Source organism: Notamacropus eugenii, chromosome 5 (assembly GCF_028372415.1).
Source record: "Notamacropus eugenii isolate mMacEug1 chromosome 5, mMacEug1.pri_v2, whole genome shotgun sequence".
NCBI classification, from domain to species: Eukaryota; Metazoa; Chordata; class Mammalia; order Diprotodontia; family Macropodidae; genus Notamacropus; species Notamacropus eugenii.
The window spans coordinates 77,540,391-77,555,183 of NC_092876.1; the positions used below are offsets into that span (position 1 = coordinate 77,540,391).

The 14,793-nt window shown below is 48.2% G+C and overlaps 1 protein-coding gene across 1 annotated transcript; it reads left to right on the forward strand.

Moving 5' to 3' along the window:
- Nucleotides 1–12,749: 12,749 nt before the first annotated feature.
- Nucleotides 12,750–14,748, forward strand: MARCKSL1 (MARCKS like 1). Its single transcript, XM_072609851.1, has 2 exons — nucleotides 12,750–13,046; nucleotides 13,606–14,748. The coding sequence occupies exons 1-2, from the start codon at nucleotides 12,969–12,971 to the stop codon at nucleotides 14,077–14,079; spliced, it is 552 nt and encodes a 183-aa protein (XP_072465952.1). The 5' UTR covers nucleotides 12,750–12,968; the 3' UTR covers nucleotides 14,080–14,748.
- The last annotated feature ends 45 nt before the right edge of the window (nucleotides 14,749–14,793 follow it).

Below are 14,793 nucleotides of genomic sequence, written 5' to 3' on the forward strand. Positions count from 1 at the left end.
CATGTTTCCCATTTATATCAATCCACCAAAATGAAGCCATTAATTCTTAATCATGAAACATTTACTAAACCTAATGCAAGGCAATAATGATCATTACATAACAGCCTACCATAAATCTGGGCCACACTCTTCCACCAATGCACACAACGTCTGTGAGGGAGAATGGGCACAAACTCACAGAAACCTAAGAACCATATGAGTAGGGAAACCAAGGTGTTGTGAGCAACTCATGACTCTCTACTACAGACCCAGACCTCCTTGATCTCATTAGGAAATGGTATGTATGTACCATGTGTCATCTGTTGGTTGAAGCTAATTCTCTGCTACTTAGGGAGTACTGCCCTGGTGTTAAATTCCTTTAGAAAGAAGTAGATTTAAGCTTGGGATCCACAGAGCTTCCAAGCTCTGCTTCTTTGGCTAAGCACTGAGGAAGTCCTGTTTTCTCAGCAAAAATTTCCGTTAACCCAGAGGTATGCCAAGGTCCTCATGTATGTTCTCTGGCCTCTCAGTTCAGGCAAACATCTGAGGGGTTTCCACATCTCTCAAACTATAGATGATTAGCTATGGATAGAGAGCAAAGCAACCTTTCCCTAGTCCATTCTCCAACCAACTAAAGATTCTGGTTTCTCCAATCAGCCAACATCAAGGCTCTTCTCCTGTCAGAGCAGTTCCTTGCATGAATCACAGAGCCTGTCAGTCTCTACTCAGCTGGTCTCATCTGGACCATGGTTCTTTCATCTCAACCCTGTCATGATCTATCCCATGTGTTCTGAATTCTCTGTTCTGGCTTCTGATGTCTCAACTTCTATAAGAAGTTTCTTCATTGACTTCTACCTTCTATTTCCTGGGTTTCCTCCATAGTGACCTCCCTCTGTCTTAAGCTGAGAAGCCCCAAATCCACATTTCTTTCATATAGGATACAGTCAACATGCATTTGTCCCATAGATGCAAAACAGTTCTTTGCTTCAGAGTTTCCCAGACATAAAGCTCAAAATTATTTATTTAAAAAGAGGCATGTAGACACTCAGTTCAGCATCCATTCAGTCGTGTCCAACTCTTTGGGTTTTCTTGGTAAAGATACTGGAGAGGTTTTCTCCAGCTCATTTTACAGATGAGGACACTGAGGCAAGTCACACAGCTAGTGTCTTGAGGCCCGACGAACTCAGGGAGATGAGTCTTCCTGACTCCAGAAGCAGTGCTGTATCCTCTGTACCCTGTAGCTACCCCATATACATTTAGCTCCTGGGAAGCAATGCACTGCACCTGTCTTGGACCATTAGTAGGTACTTTTGCCTCAAAACTACCTGTGTTCCTCTGTGTTTTTCACACAAATATTCTTTTTGCCCCTTTCAGTAATATTAAAAATATTCACCTAAGAAAAATGTCAGGACCTTGTGACACTTGGCCTACTATCTTTCTCTCCCAACTGGCATCTGCCTCCACTTTCTCCTCTTTGTGGCTGACCCTTCACATGGCTACCCGAAGAATCTTCCTGGCACACAAGTCTGACCCTACTCAACAATGTCAAGTAAATCCTTGTGATAACTTACAGAATAAAATATAACCTTCTTACCCTGATATTTCAGACCTTCCACAGTAGAGCTCTAATCTGGGAAGTTTTAACCTGTGATCCAAAGGCCCCTCTAGGGCATCTGTGGATCACTTGCAGGAAGTTCATGTACACTGGATCATTTTTAAAAAATGCATTTTTATTTTTACCGTCTTCTAACTGCAATTTAATGTTTCCTTCACTTATTTAAAATCCTTATTCCGAGAAAGGGTCTCTAAGATTGATCAGGCTACCAGAGGGGTCAGTGACACAAAAAAGTGAGGAGCCCCTGCTCTACACTATCTTCAAGCTTATTTCACCTTTACCTCTCTTTTATAAATTCTACAGGCAAACTTTTGGGATCTTGACCTTCCAAGCCCCTCGTTGTTGTTGTTCAGTCATTCCAGACTCTTCATGACCCCATTTGGGGTTTTCTTAGCAAAGATGTTGGGAGTAGTTTGCCATCTCCTTCTCCTGGTTATTTTACAGATGAGGAAACTGATTAAGTTTTTAGCCCAGGGTCACACAGCTAGCCTGAAGTCAGCTTCATTCATTCATTCATTTATTAGTTTTCAGCCTTCACTTTAATAAGATTTTTAGTTCTAAATTTCCTCCCTTCACTCCCCTTCCACCTCCTCAAGATGGCTTACAACCTGATATAGGTTATACATGTACAATCATATTAAACATATTTCCACATTAGTCATGTTATGAAAGAAAAATCAGAACAAAAAGCAAAAGCTGAGGTCAGATTTGAACTCAAGAAGATGAATCTTCTTGACTCCAGGCCCAGGGCTCTATCCACTGAACCACCTAGCTGTCCCTATGTCCCCCTATCCCAATAATTCATTTTTTTGATAAGTTTTAAAATTTATTTTAAGCTTAAATACAAAATAAGAAAGGTAAAAAGTTGCCTTGCACACAGCAGAACATAACCAAGGATTCAATATAAAACAATAAATTTCTGTTTCAAGAAAACCTTTGTAATAAATACTACACATTGTTTTCAAATTACTTCCTTGTAGGGTTTCTTTAGTTCTCTGTTGTGCATGCTTTACTTTATTTTTCCTTCCTCCCTCCCCCCAGCAAAGAAAGCTACAATTAATCAAGGATATACATATATAGGTATATGTTTATTTATGCATGTATGTATATGTGTATATATGTATATGCACATACATAGATATCCATAAACACACACATATGTACGTAGATATATAAGTAGATATAGACATACATACATATATATATAAAAGACTATACTTGTTTCTACTCGTCATCTGTTTCTCTGAAGGTGGATAGCATCTTCCTTCCGAGGTCCAAGTCTTTTCCATGTTTTTCTAAATCAACCAGCTCATCATTTTCTACACCACAGCAACATTTCAACCCAATCACATTCTTTCTAAGAGATTGTCTATGAGAGTTCCTCCCCCACTTTTCAGCATTCTGTCTAAATTTTATTTATACAAGAAAATTTTAATTAAAAAAACCAAAATTATCCATTTTGCACTTCAACAATGCTCTCACCTTATGATATGGTTTAAGATCTGATACTCTGAATTTGCTTCCTTTACATCTTTTCCCCCCTGTTTTCTTTGAAGTTCCTTACCTTTTGTTCTTCCAAATTAACTTTATTATTATTTTTTCTAACTCAGTAATATAATTGTTTTAGAATTTTAATTGGGATGGCATTACATACATTAGTTAGGCAAAATTGTCATTTTTTTATTACATTGGCTTTACCTACTCATGAACAATAAATGTCATTTCAATTATTTAGATCTAACTTTACTTGCATAAAAAGTGTTTTATGTTTATGTTCATATAGTTCCTGTGGCTGTTTTGGCAGACATACTGTCAGGTACTTTATACTGTCTTGTTATTTTAAGTGGTCTAAAATCCCAATAATTTATGCAGACTGTCTTTCCTGCCCTGAAGGCATCCCCTCCTCACCTCTGCCTATTAAAATCCTTCTTTTAATTCAAAGTTCAACTCAGCTCTTCCTAGAAGTCTTCCCTGATCCCTTCAGCTGAAACTGATCTTTTCCTTCCTTGCATTTTCATAAAGGATTCTGTCTGGCTGTCTCCTTTGCCCCCACTCCAATCCCAGTCATTTCCTATCTTCTTTTATTCTTAGCTGAATACTTATCGCACTTTCTCCTAGTCAGCTGTAAAGCGCCTGGAACCAGGGACCACCTCATTTTTTTTCCTTTCCACACCCCCAGCATCCATCCCAGTCCCTTGTACGTAGTGGTCACTTGTAAGTGTTTCTTGAATTGAATAAATTGACTGTCTGGTTTCATCCAGGTCATTGATAAAAAAAAAAAATCAGTATTTTAGAGAATATTTTAAGTATTTAAGAATATTCAAGTGTTTAAGAGAGAGCCCTCCAGGTTTGCATCTGTCTACTCATCATCCTTTTTTTGGGTCCTGTCACTACAACTAGCTATGAACCCACCTAAATATATTATCATCTCTCCCTCATGCCCACAAAGATACCAAGAGAGATTTTTGTCAAATGCCTTGCTGGCATCCAGGTGTATTACTAACCCTGTCAAAAAAGGAAACAGAGAGTCTTGTGTGTCCTGTTCTTGAGGACATTCTGGCTCCCAAAGAACACCTTTTTTTAGGTGGCTGGAAACTACCTCTATGATAACCAACTCAGAAATTTAGCCCAGAATCAACCTGAAGTTTGGCATTCTGTCATTTCGTGGATTCTACCTTCCCCCTTGTTGAAAACCAGCAGATGAGCTTGTCTCTGTTCTGGCAGCCTGTCTGCTTGTTCACAGTTGTCAAATGTCACTGGCCCCTGGAATCACATCTGCAAATTCTTTCAGTACCTGGATCTGAAGACCAAAATTCATGAAATATATCTTAGGCATCAGTGATCTTCCTTTCACCTATCATTTCCCGAGGGATCTTCCTTTGTCTGAATGTTTGTCCCAATGTAAAGACTTGTTCTAGAGAGGGTGGCAAAATTGGAGATGGATTCCCACTGAGCAGACATTTCTTAGGTGCCTGCTCAGGACAAGCCACAGGTTGTGGAAGAGATAAAAAAAGTTTAGGTAAGCCAAACACAAGACATTGAGTTGATGGTTCCCCTGGAGAGCTGCAGAGTTGACTTCACAGTATAGCATAAAGAAGGAATCCTGGGTATAGAAACAATGATTTTTTAGTCATGTCTGACCCTTCATGACCCTATTTGGGGTTTTCTTGATGAAGATACTGGAACGGTTTGCTATTTCCTTCTCCAGTTCATTTTACAGATGAGGAAACTGAGTTAAATAGGTGACCTGAGTCCAAATCATAGGATCCTAGAATGGAAGCTGAAAGGTAACTCAGAAGCTACTCAATCTAACACTTTCATTTTAGAGATGAGAAAACTGAGTCCTAAAGAGATCAAATCACCTGATGAAGGTAATACAGAAAGTGAGCATCAAAGGTTTGATTTGAAACTGTATCCTCTGACTCCAGAGTCTGGTCTCTTTGCCTTGTACCAGCAACTCTCAGGCTATTTAGTGCCTGTGTGACCTTGGACAAGTGATCTCACTGCTCTGGACCCCAATTTCTAATGCTGTAGAGTGAGGCGGGGAAGGTCGGACAAAACAGGTCCCTCCCAACTCTAAATTAGTGATCATATGGATACAAATGAATGCAAATGATTTCAACTCCCCGGGCCTCAGTTTCCTCTTCTGTAAAAGGATGAGGTTGAACTAGGCAGCCTTTCAAGAGCATTTGAGCTCTAAATTCATGGTCCTGGGAAGACCAGAAGGAAAAGCAGGTTTGGGGAAAGTTGCTCTGCCTTCCTTGCTGATATGATACGTTATGCCCCATGAACTGACCCTTCTTTGGTTCCTTTTCTTGTTCCAAACTTAGCTTACAGTGGCCAAGCTCTTTTTGTCATCCTTAACATTTTTCATAAGGCCTAATTCTTTCTGAGCTCCAGTTTTCCTGGGACTGTTTTTATTCTTGGTCACCAGCCCCTGCTTCCATCTTTCATCCTAGCTCCTCCATCCACTTTAATATCCTCCTCCAAACCATCCCAACATCCCCCCCAACATGTTTTTTTTCCTGATTAGGATCACTGACACTTCTATCCTGGGAATTCCATTTGGGAAGTTATGCTGGTCATAGAAACTGAATTGGGAATCAATTGGGAAGTTATGCTGGTCATAGAAACTGAATTGGGAATCAATTGGGAATTTCTAATTTAATTTGGTCCCTTTGACGATGGTTGGGAGGCACCTTGCTTTCCTCCAAATGCTTCCCATCTGCTTCTCTAAGGTCTGAGACCTCATCTGACTACACCCACTCAGCATCCTTTTCCTACAGTCATGACCACTTAAGATTTATGTCACGGTCACTTTCTCTGCCCAGTTTTCCATCATTTCCTCATCACTAACTAGTTCTTCCTTGTTAGTAAAAATTAGGTCTAAGACAGCAGTAGTTTCCCCCTCATCTCTTCTTCTGTTTGCTAAGAGATGACATCATCAGCAGAGAGAATCATAAATTTATCAAGCACATCATTTTTAGCTGAGTAAGGCTTTGTGTAGCTCTGTGAATAAAAATCCCCTTATCACAGTCATTTCTTGCCTTTTTATACAACTCTTGTGCTAGCCCTCGTTATTTTTTACCTGAATCCCACTGGGTCTTCCCCTCCCTAATCCATTCTGTACAATATTGCCTATATAATCTTGCTAGTACTCAAGGCTGACCATGTAACTCCTGTCCTCAAAGATTTCCAGTGGCTTCTTATTAACTAGAGAAAAAATACAACCCACTTATCCCAGCATTCAGAGCTCTCCAGGATCTGGCTCTAACTTATCCTTCTAGCTCTATCTCCAATCTTTGTCTTCTGAACAGCTTATGTTTCACGGAAAATGGATGACTAACTTTTCCTGAATCTTGTCCGACCCTCTCTTATTGATGCACATTCATACAGACTTCCTCTCATGCCTCAGATGGACTCCTCTACTTTTACCTTCTAAAACTCTTCTCCTCTTTCACCACTCAGCTCAGATGCCCACTTCCAACATGAAGTCATCCCCAGTCACTCCAAATAAAAAGGATCTGTCCCTCCTCAGCTTTCCTGTAATCACTTCCTCTGATTACTCACCTCTCCTGTACACCTGCTCCTTTCCGACCTGTATCAGTTGTCCGACTTTTATTCTTGGGGCCCTCCCAGACTGAAGTTTCCTTGAGAGCAGGAACTGTGTAATGATTCATCCTTGAATTCTCAGTGCCAAGTGTCTAACAAATAGATGTCAAACTGAACAGACTGCTGTGGTCTCTATTAGGAAAGCATATTTTATAGTCTTCATAAAGTCAGTTGGTCAGTAGAGTACCGCAGCAATGCTATCACTTCTGGTTCTGTTTTTTTCCCCTTTGGTCCTCTCCCATGTTCCCCTAGTTAGATTTGTTGATTATCACTCAGGTACATAACTCAATACAGTCCACTTCCCTTCTTTTGGAGCTTGGATTTTACTGTTTGTTTGTTTTGTAAAGGTTATACCCTTCGGTCGCTGTACTGAGTCCAATGCCACTAAGTTTTCATGGCACTTTTTTTTTCACATTATATTTCCTGCCTTGAGTAAGAATCTCAAGTGTTTTTTTCTTGTACTTCCAATAAGTTGAGCATTGGGGTATAGATAGGAGACCTGGGGTATTTTGTTGGTTGATTCTTTTTGAAAACCACTCCCCTTTGCTTTTTTCTTTCTTTGTCCTATTCCTGGTTGTCTACCATATGTGTGACCTCAACACTTAGCCCAGTGCCTGGCACACTGTAGGTACTTAACAAACGTTTATTGACGGATTGATCGTAGAATCTGGCTTTACAAATTTTTTGAGAACTTTCTCATAGTGTGATGTAGTGGGAAGAGTGTGAGACTTGGAGTTAAAAAAGACCTGGATTTAAATTCATCCTCTAAAATTCACTGGTTATATGACTAAAGATTTTACTATAACTTTGGAGATTTTCAAGCTCCTTGGAAATAGGCTTTTACCTTTTTTAATCCTCCTCCTTTTGTACTTAGTACAAAGCTTAGCACATAGTAGGTGCTTAATAAATGCTTGTTGACTTGACCCGTCAAGTTATTTAATACCTCTGAATCTCAGTTTCCTCCTCTGTAAAATGGGTTACAATAATACCTGTAGAAAACACTTCACAGATGAATATCCAATGCACTTTGAAGATCTTAAATCTCTCCATAAATCTTGACTATTATTATAAATTCAGACTCTTTGAATTGGAAAGTCATTCAGAGGTCTGAAATCAGAGGACAGAAGGACTCTGCCCTTTTTTGGGAAATGATGCCTCTCAATACAGTTCCCTCCCACCTCTCTTTCTCTCTCTCTCTTTCTCTCTCTCCCTGCCCAGGTGGGCTGAGCTCAGGCCAGCACTAGCAGTCTCCAGTCCAGGCTCCCCAGAGCCCAGCATCCTGGTGTCTATGCCATAGGTATATGGCATCCAGGCTACAAGCTTAGAACCCACTGCCCTTTGTTTGCTTCCAAAGCCATCACCATCAATGGGGAAGAATGAACTTATCTGTTGACTCCCCAAAGCCTTCAGTTTCCACGACCAGGAAAAATAACTTCCCAGGTGCCTTTCAGCAGAATGCCCACCCATGAACCAGCAAGAGTGGAAATCAATACATGTTTGTCCCTAGACAGTCTGGATGGTCGTTGAATTTTAAAAGTAGAAGTTTTTAGGAATTATCTAGTCCAGTCTCCTCTTTTTATAAATGAGTAAACAAAGTCCCAGAGTGGGCAAGGAACTTGGCATAGGTAACACAGTGAGAGAATAGCAGAAATGGAATTCTCAGTCCACCCACCAGGCCTTTACTGAGTGCTTGCTGTGAGCAGGGGCTTAGGAGCTTAGGAGTGCCAGGGCCTAGCAACCTAGGAGCACCAGGGCACAGTCCCTGGCCAAAGGGAATGCCCCAACTACTGGGATAAGACACGCACACAGGTATGTGAAATGTTAAGAGAAGGTGTGCTCACAAACAGGAGAAGTGAGAGAGGTTGTCAGAGCAGGGAGAAATCATTCTTGCTGGGAGAATCCAGGAAGTGACATTGGAACTGGATCTCCAATCATTTCATCCGGCAGAGATTTAAACTGGTGGATGTTTAGGTCAAGGGAATACAGGTATGAAAGTGTGGCAAAGGGAAGGGTAGATTAGAAATATGGGGGAAGAGCTCATGGGGACCATATTATCTCCTCTGCTTAAAACCCCAGTGAGTCCCCATTACCTCTAGACAAACATCATCTCTGTTTTTCATTTAGTGCCCTCTCTACCTTTTCAGGCTTGGTATGGATTACTTCTCCTTACACACTCTGTAGTCCAATAAAAAATTGGCCTCCTCACACAGAACACTCCGTCTCCTTGTCTCTTGAACTTTGCCCTTATCTGCACCTCAGGATAAGAACACCCTCTCTCTTCATCTCTGCCTCTTAGAACCTGAATTTCCAGAGCTCAGCAAAAAATGCCATCTCCTGCATGAGGCCTTTCTGGATTTCCCCAGAATCCCCCAGATGGCTGCTAATGCCTTTCCATATCCATGTTGTCTATTCTTACATGGGTGCATATGTTTTGCATGTCACCTCTCTAGAATGTAATTACAATCCGTGAGGATAGGATTTTTTTTTTGTCTTTATACCCCCAGTACGTAGCATAATGCCTGGCACATAGTAGGCCCTCAATAGAGGCTTATTGATCTATTGACCTAAGGAAGGGATGATGTCATTGAAAAGGACTTTGTGGCTTCAGATGGTGTAAGACCTTGAATGCCAGGCTCATGAACTTGAACTTTGTTTATCCTGGGCTAGATAGAATCCTTAAAGCTCTCTCTATAGGAATATATAATAAGAATTGTATAATCTATAAGAATATATAATCGCCATCACCATCATCATCAACAAAAAACATATAACAAGTCCCACTATGTACCAGGGAACTGGGATATAGAGACAAAAAACAAAACAAAACAAAATTTGTCTTGGCCTCAAACGGCTTCCCTTCTAATATAAAGGGCACTAGCAATTGGGACTGGCTTCATGGGGGATGAAGTCCTTGAGTTGACAGTGGGATTTTTTTTGGTGAGGGGAGAACTTTGGGGTTAGGTGACTTGTCCAGGATCACACAGCTAGTAAGTGTCTGAGTTCACATTCGAACTCAGGTCCTCCTGACTCCAGGGCACTATCCATTCTGCCACCTAGCTGCCCCTAAGAGCAGGATTTATATGAGGAGGTAAGGAAGGAGTACATACTACTTGACAGGGGGTGGAGGGAGGATTAGAAATAGTGTCCTGTGTGAGGATGCCAGGTGGCTTGGGTTGAAGAGGGCATGAAGGGGAAGGTGGGAAAGGTGGATTGGAGCCAGGTTGCTTTAAATGTTAAGTAGAGGGGTCTTCCTTGATACTTGGGGCTATAGGGAGCCTTCAGTTTACTGAGCTGGGGAGAGATTTGATCACACGTGTGATTTAGGAAAATCACTTTGGCCCATGTAGGAAGAAGGATGGATTGGAGAAGGGAAAGGCTGAGGAGGGAACACCAATGAGGAAAGGACAGGTCATGAAACCATCTGCTTAGGTGTGGAGGAGCCATGATTTCTAACAGGGATAAGGAAATCCTAAGTCCTTCTAGAAAGTTAAAGGAATAATGATGATTATTCTGTAGCTAATGGGGAGCCACCAAAAGTTTTTAAGTAAGGGAGGGACAGCATTGGAGCTGGGCTTTGGGACACACACACACACACACACACACAGACACACACACACCTCCCCACACACACACCCCTGAGAGACACAGAAGCACTCTCATAGGCAGACTCACACACACAGAGACTCAGAGATACACACTGGCAGAAACAGACCCTACTGCTGAGTCCTGGAACAATGGGCTCATTGTCTGAACTGAGGCCTCCGATACAGACACAGGTTGGAAGAAAGAGGCCCTGGGGAGGGGTTATTGCCCCCTCTTTCGCTCCCTCCTTACATTCTCCACCCCACCACAGTTATGCCCCATATCAGAATACCTGTGACTCCCACCACGCTCCCCTCAACTGGTGGGGAAACTGAGGAAGCAGCACGGAATTCAGAGATGGGCTTCAGGAGATGGAAAGGGATCTTGATTGATTGCCTTGGACACTCAGTCTTGTGGCAACAGTAGTGGATTACTAAGTTATGATCCCAGCTTCCTGGGAACAGCAGTGGGAGGGAGAGATAGGAGCTGTGGGGATCAGAAACACCCAGGGATAAGAGGCAAGGATGTTAATGTTCTTCCTCAGTTACAGTCTGAGGTCCAGTCCTCAGTCTTCGAGATCTCAGCCCAGCCCACCCAGTGGAGCCTAGGACTGCTCCCAAACTCCAACGGTCTCAGCCCCCCGCTGACCCCAACCCCCACCCCGGAGTTTCCCAAGTGTCTCAATGTCGGTCACACATTAGTCATCCCTTCGGGGCTAGGGGCAGTGCCTGAGAATGTCCCCAGGCTGGAGCTCAGCTAGCCAGGCCGAAGCTCAGGCCCCCCCCCCCCCCCCCAGCAGCCCTGACTCTCCCCAAACAGATTTTTGCCTTCTGCCTGCGGGGGCGGGAAGGGGAGCTCCGGAGGAGGAAACGGGAGCAGAACTGGCCAGCCCTGACACATCCCAGCCAACTCACTTTTGCAACACTCAGGGTTTCCTCCTCCCTCTCCTGCTCTGCTTTTCCCTCTTGGGGGGCCAGAACTCCTGGGTCCTGTAAATGCCTCTCCCACATGGGCCAGTGCTTAGAATAGGGGCCCCTCCTCCCTCTTCTTCTTCTAGTCTTGTGGAGGGACTGAAACAGGGAACAGGGCAGCAGGCTGGACTTGAGGGAACCCAGGCTCACAGGTTGAGGAGTTCCCCAGTTCCTTCTCAATCTAGTTCCTACATAATATGTACCAATGTAGGGGTGAGCAGAAGAGACCCAAACCTGGAAAGAGTTGGCTTATCCTTCCCTTGGTGGGAGGGTAAGGTCCACCCCAGGACACAAGGGCAGGAGGGACCTGCCCTGGGAGGGGCAGGGGACTTTCCTTCTCAGAAGAACAGTCTCTAGCTTGGGGAGAGGGCAATGACGAGTTTATGTAGCTTTTATCCTTGTTCTTGGCCACAGAGACCTCCACTCTAGATCAAGAAATGGCTCAGGGAATGAGAGAGCAGGAGTGAGTATGGATTCACCAAGCACTCAGTAGGAAGAGATCTCATTGTGCAGGGGTGAAAATTGAGGCCCCCTCCCCAAAAGGAAGGGACTTACTCAGTGACACCAGAATTGATGGCAGAGCAAGGAAGGACAAAAACACAGGATTCCTGACTTGAAGGCCAGAGGAAATACAGCCTGGATGGAGCTGGTCAGCTAATCTGCAGGGGCCCCCCCAAATTCCTTTAGCCAAGGCCAAGAGGAATAGTCTTCTCTCCCAGCTTGTGCCCAATGGACTCTTCCTCCAGCTTTTGGAAGCTAAAGGACAGAGCTAAGGAGAGAACTTGAGCCTCTATAAGAGGAGGGGGAGGCTCTAGTTCCTGCCCAACCTCCCCTCCCCCACCTGGGACATCCCTGGGACCCCCGAGACCTTTGGGGAGGTGTGGGGGCTCCCCTTTAGAGAGGGAAGATTCTCATTCCTACGCTTACGCTAAGAAGAGACATCACCCCGCCTGACACAAGGCCCAAGACCCCAGAGGAACCTCAACGCTCCCTTGCCTTCGGCTCCTCCTGGGAGCCCCTCCTTTTCATGAAGGACCCCGGGCCTCCATCTCTCCTTGGGAGGATCCCCACATCCCGAGGACACTGGCCCTCACTCGGAGGGCAGCCTCTTCTTTAAGCGAGCCTCGGGTCGAGTGTCTCCCCCGCCCACCTCCAAGTGCGTCGCAAGCCCCAGCACTCCTTAAGGAACGCCCCCCGCCCCCATCCCCGACCCTCTCCTCTCCTTAAAAGTGATCGCTGAGGCTTCTGCCCCCTCGGGGCGGCGGTCGTGACTCTGCCACCCAACCCCTCCCCCACTTTTCCTAGGCTTTGGCTTTGGGGGGGCTGGGGGGTGGGAGGGGCGGGGAGGGGCGAGGGGGCTCGGAACTCCAGGCGGCGGGTTGTGCAGGTGGGGGCTCCTCCGGCCCCGCCCCCGTCCCTTGATTGGGTGCTTAGTTAAATGGACGGCCACGCCCCCCCCGGGCTCGCGGCGCTATTTAAGCGGCGCGGCGGGCGGCGGGCGGCATTCCGGCGCGGAGCGGAGTGACTGGGCTTGGGGGCTGTATCTGGGTACCCCGCGCCTCCCCCCTCCCGGAGTTCGCCCGCTCGGCCGGCCGGGGCAGCGCCCGGGGCCGCCCCCGCCCCACACAGCCTCCCCCTTCCCCCCTCCCTCGGGGCGTCCCCCGCCGCGGGCGCCCCGCGCCGCAGACCCACCCCCACCTCCCCCGACCATGGGCAGCCAGAGCTCGAAAGCGCCCCGGGGCGACGTGAGCAGCGACGAGGCGGCCCCCGCCAAGGCCAACGGACAGGTAGGCGCGCTCTGTGGGCCGGGCCGGGGCTCCCCGCGCTCCTCCCGGCCCTCCTTCCCCGGGCCGCGGGCTTTGTGCCCGTCCGCCCGCCCGCCAGCCCGGGACACGCGGCCCCCCTCCCCCTCCCCCCGCGCCTTTTGTTCTCGGCTCCGCCGCTGCTCCCGGCGGGCGGAGGGAGCGCGGGAGGAGGGGGCGCGGCCGGCCCAGACCCGGGCCCCGGCCCGGCCCGCCGCCTTTGTTCCGAGCCGCGGCCGCGGCGGCCGGAGCACAAAGGCGGCGCCCGGGGTGGGGCGGGGGGAGCCTGGGGGGCGCGCGGGCGGGGCGGGGGGCTGCCTGGGGGGGAGCCGGGCGGGGGGGCGGGGGCCGCGCAGACTGCGCGGAGACAAAAGCCAGCGGGCGGGGGGCGGGCCGCGGGGATGCCCGGAGGGATGCGCCCGGGGCCCGGCCCCGCGCTCGGCGCGCCCCCTGGCGGCCCCGGGCCCCGGGGGGGTGCGGGGACGCCCCGCAGCCCCCCCCGCAGGCGGCTCACGGCTCTGCCCTGTGCTCTGCCCGCCCGCAGGAGAACGGCCATGTGAAGAGCAACGGAGACGTGCCCCCCAAGGCCGAGGCCGAGGCCGCCCCTCCGGGCCCCGCCGAGCCAGCCGAGCCTGCCGGGGCCGGCGGCGACGCCATCGAGCCCACGAGCCCCGCGGCGCCGAGCGCAGGCGGCGAGGCCAAGGCCGAGGGGCCGCCCAGGGAGACGCCCAAGAAGAAGAAGAAATTCTCCTTCAAGAAGCCCTTTAAGCTCAGCGGCCTGTCCTTCAAACGGAACCGGAAGGAGGCGGGGGGCGACTCGGCGAGCTCGTCGCCCACCGAGGAAGGGGCGCCCGAGGCCGAGGCGCCGGGCGGCCAGGGGCCCCTGCCCGGGGCCGCGGAGGAGGCCGCCCCGGCCGACGACAGAAAGTTGGAGGAGCCGGCCCCCCAGGCCGCCGAGGGGGCCCCGGCCCCGGAGCAGAGCCCCACGCCGGCCCCCGACGGCGAGCACAAGGAGTAGCGCCCCCGGGGCGGGGAGGGGCAGGTGGGCATCTCCCGAGTTCAAAGACTGTGCTCCCCCGACCCGGGCTGGGTCAGCGTAGCCCAGGCAGCCAGACCTCCAGGCAGAGCTGTTCTCCCCCACCCCGGCCCCCTGTGGACTGTCTCCTCCCCTCGGCCTTCCCGCCCCCTCTGCAGTTCCCCGTTAGCTTAGTGGAGTGAGATGCCCCGAGCAGCCTCCGCTCCAGGCCCTGCTCCTGCCCCATCTTTCTCCCCGCCAGGTTTGCCCTCGCTCTTCTGGGCCGCCGCGGCTCGGGCAGGCCGCCTGGCCTCCTCCTCCTCCGGGCCCGGCCTCGCTCGGAGGGTTTGGCGCTGGACCCTGCTGGCCCGGCCTGGGAGGGAAGCCAGCCCGCTTGGGTTTTTATAAATGTCTTGATCAGTTTCAAACTCCAGCTTTGTGCGCCTGCTGTGTGTTCCTTTTGACTTTGTAGGGGAGCTGAAGGGTTCTGGGGGGAGGGGGATCTGTATAATGTGAAGCAACTTGTTTTGTCTCATTTTTCTTCATTTGTAAATAATTTCTAATGGCCAAAACTAAACTTGTGACTTTTTCTAACTGCTAAAACCAACCTCCCATCTGGGTTTTAACTGTAACATTTGGAAAAGGAATAAATGTCGGGCCCTATTGTGATGACTTCATGAGTATGTATTTGGATGGGGTTAACTCTGCTGTAGGTAC

Bases quoted from the DNA above. Each gene is read 5' to 3' on its own strand.
- MARCKSL1 (XM_072609851.1), top strand. From the start codon at position 12,969: ATGGGCAGCCAGAGCTCGAAAGCGCCCCGGGGCGACGTGAGCAGCGAC. The intron at 13,047-13,605 runs GTAGGCGCGCTC...GCCCGCCCGCAG, and splicing joins CCGCCAAGGCCAACGGACAG to GAGAACGGCCATGTGAAGAG.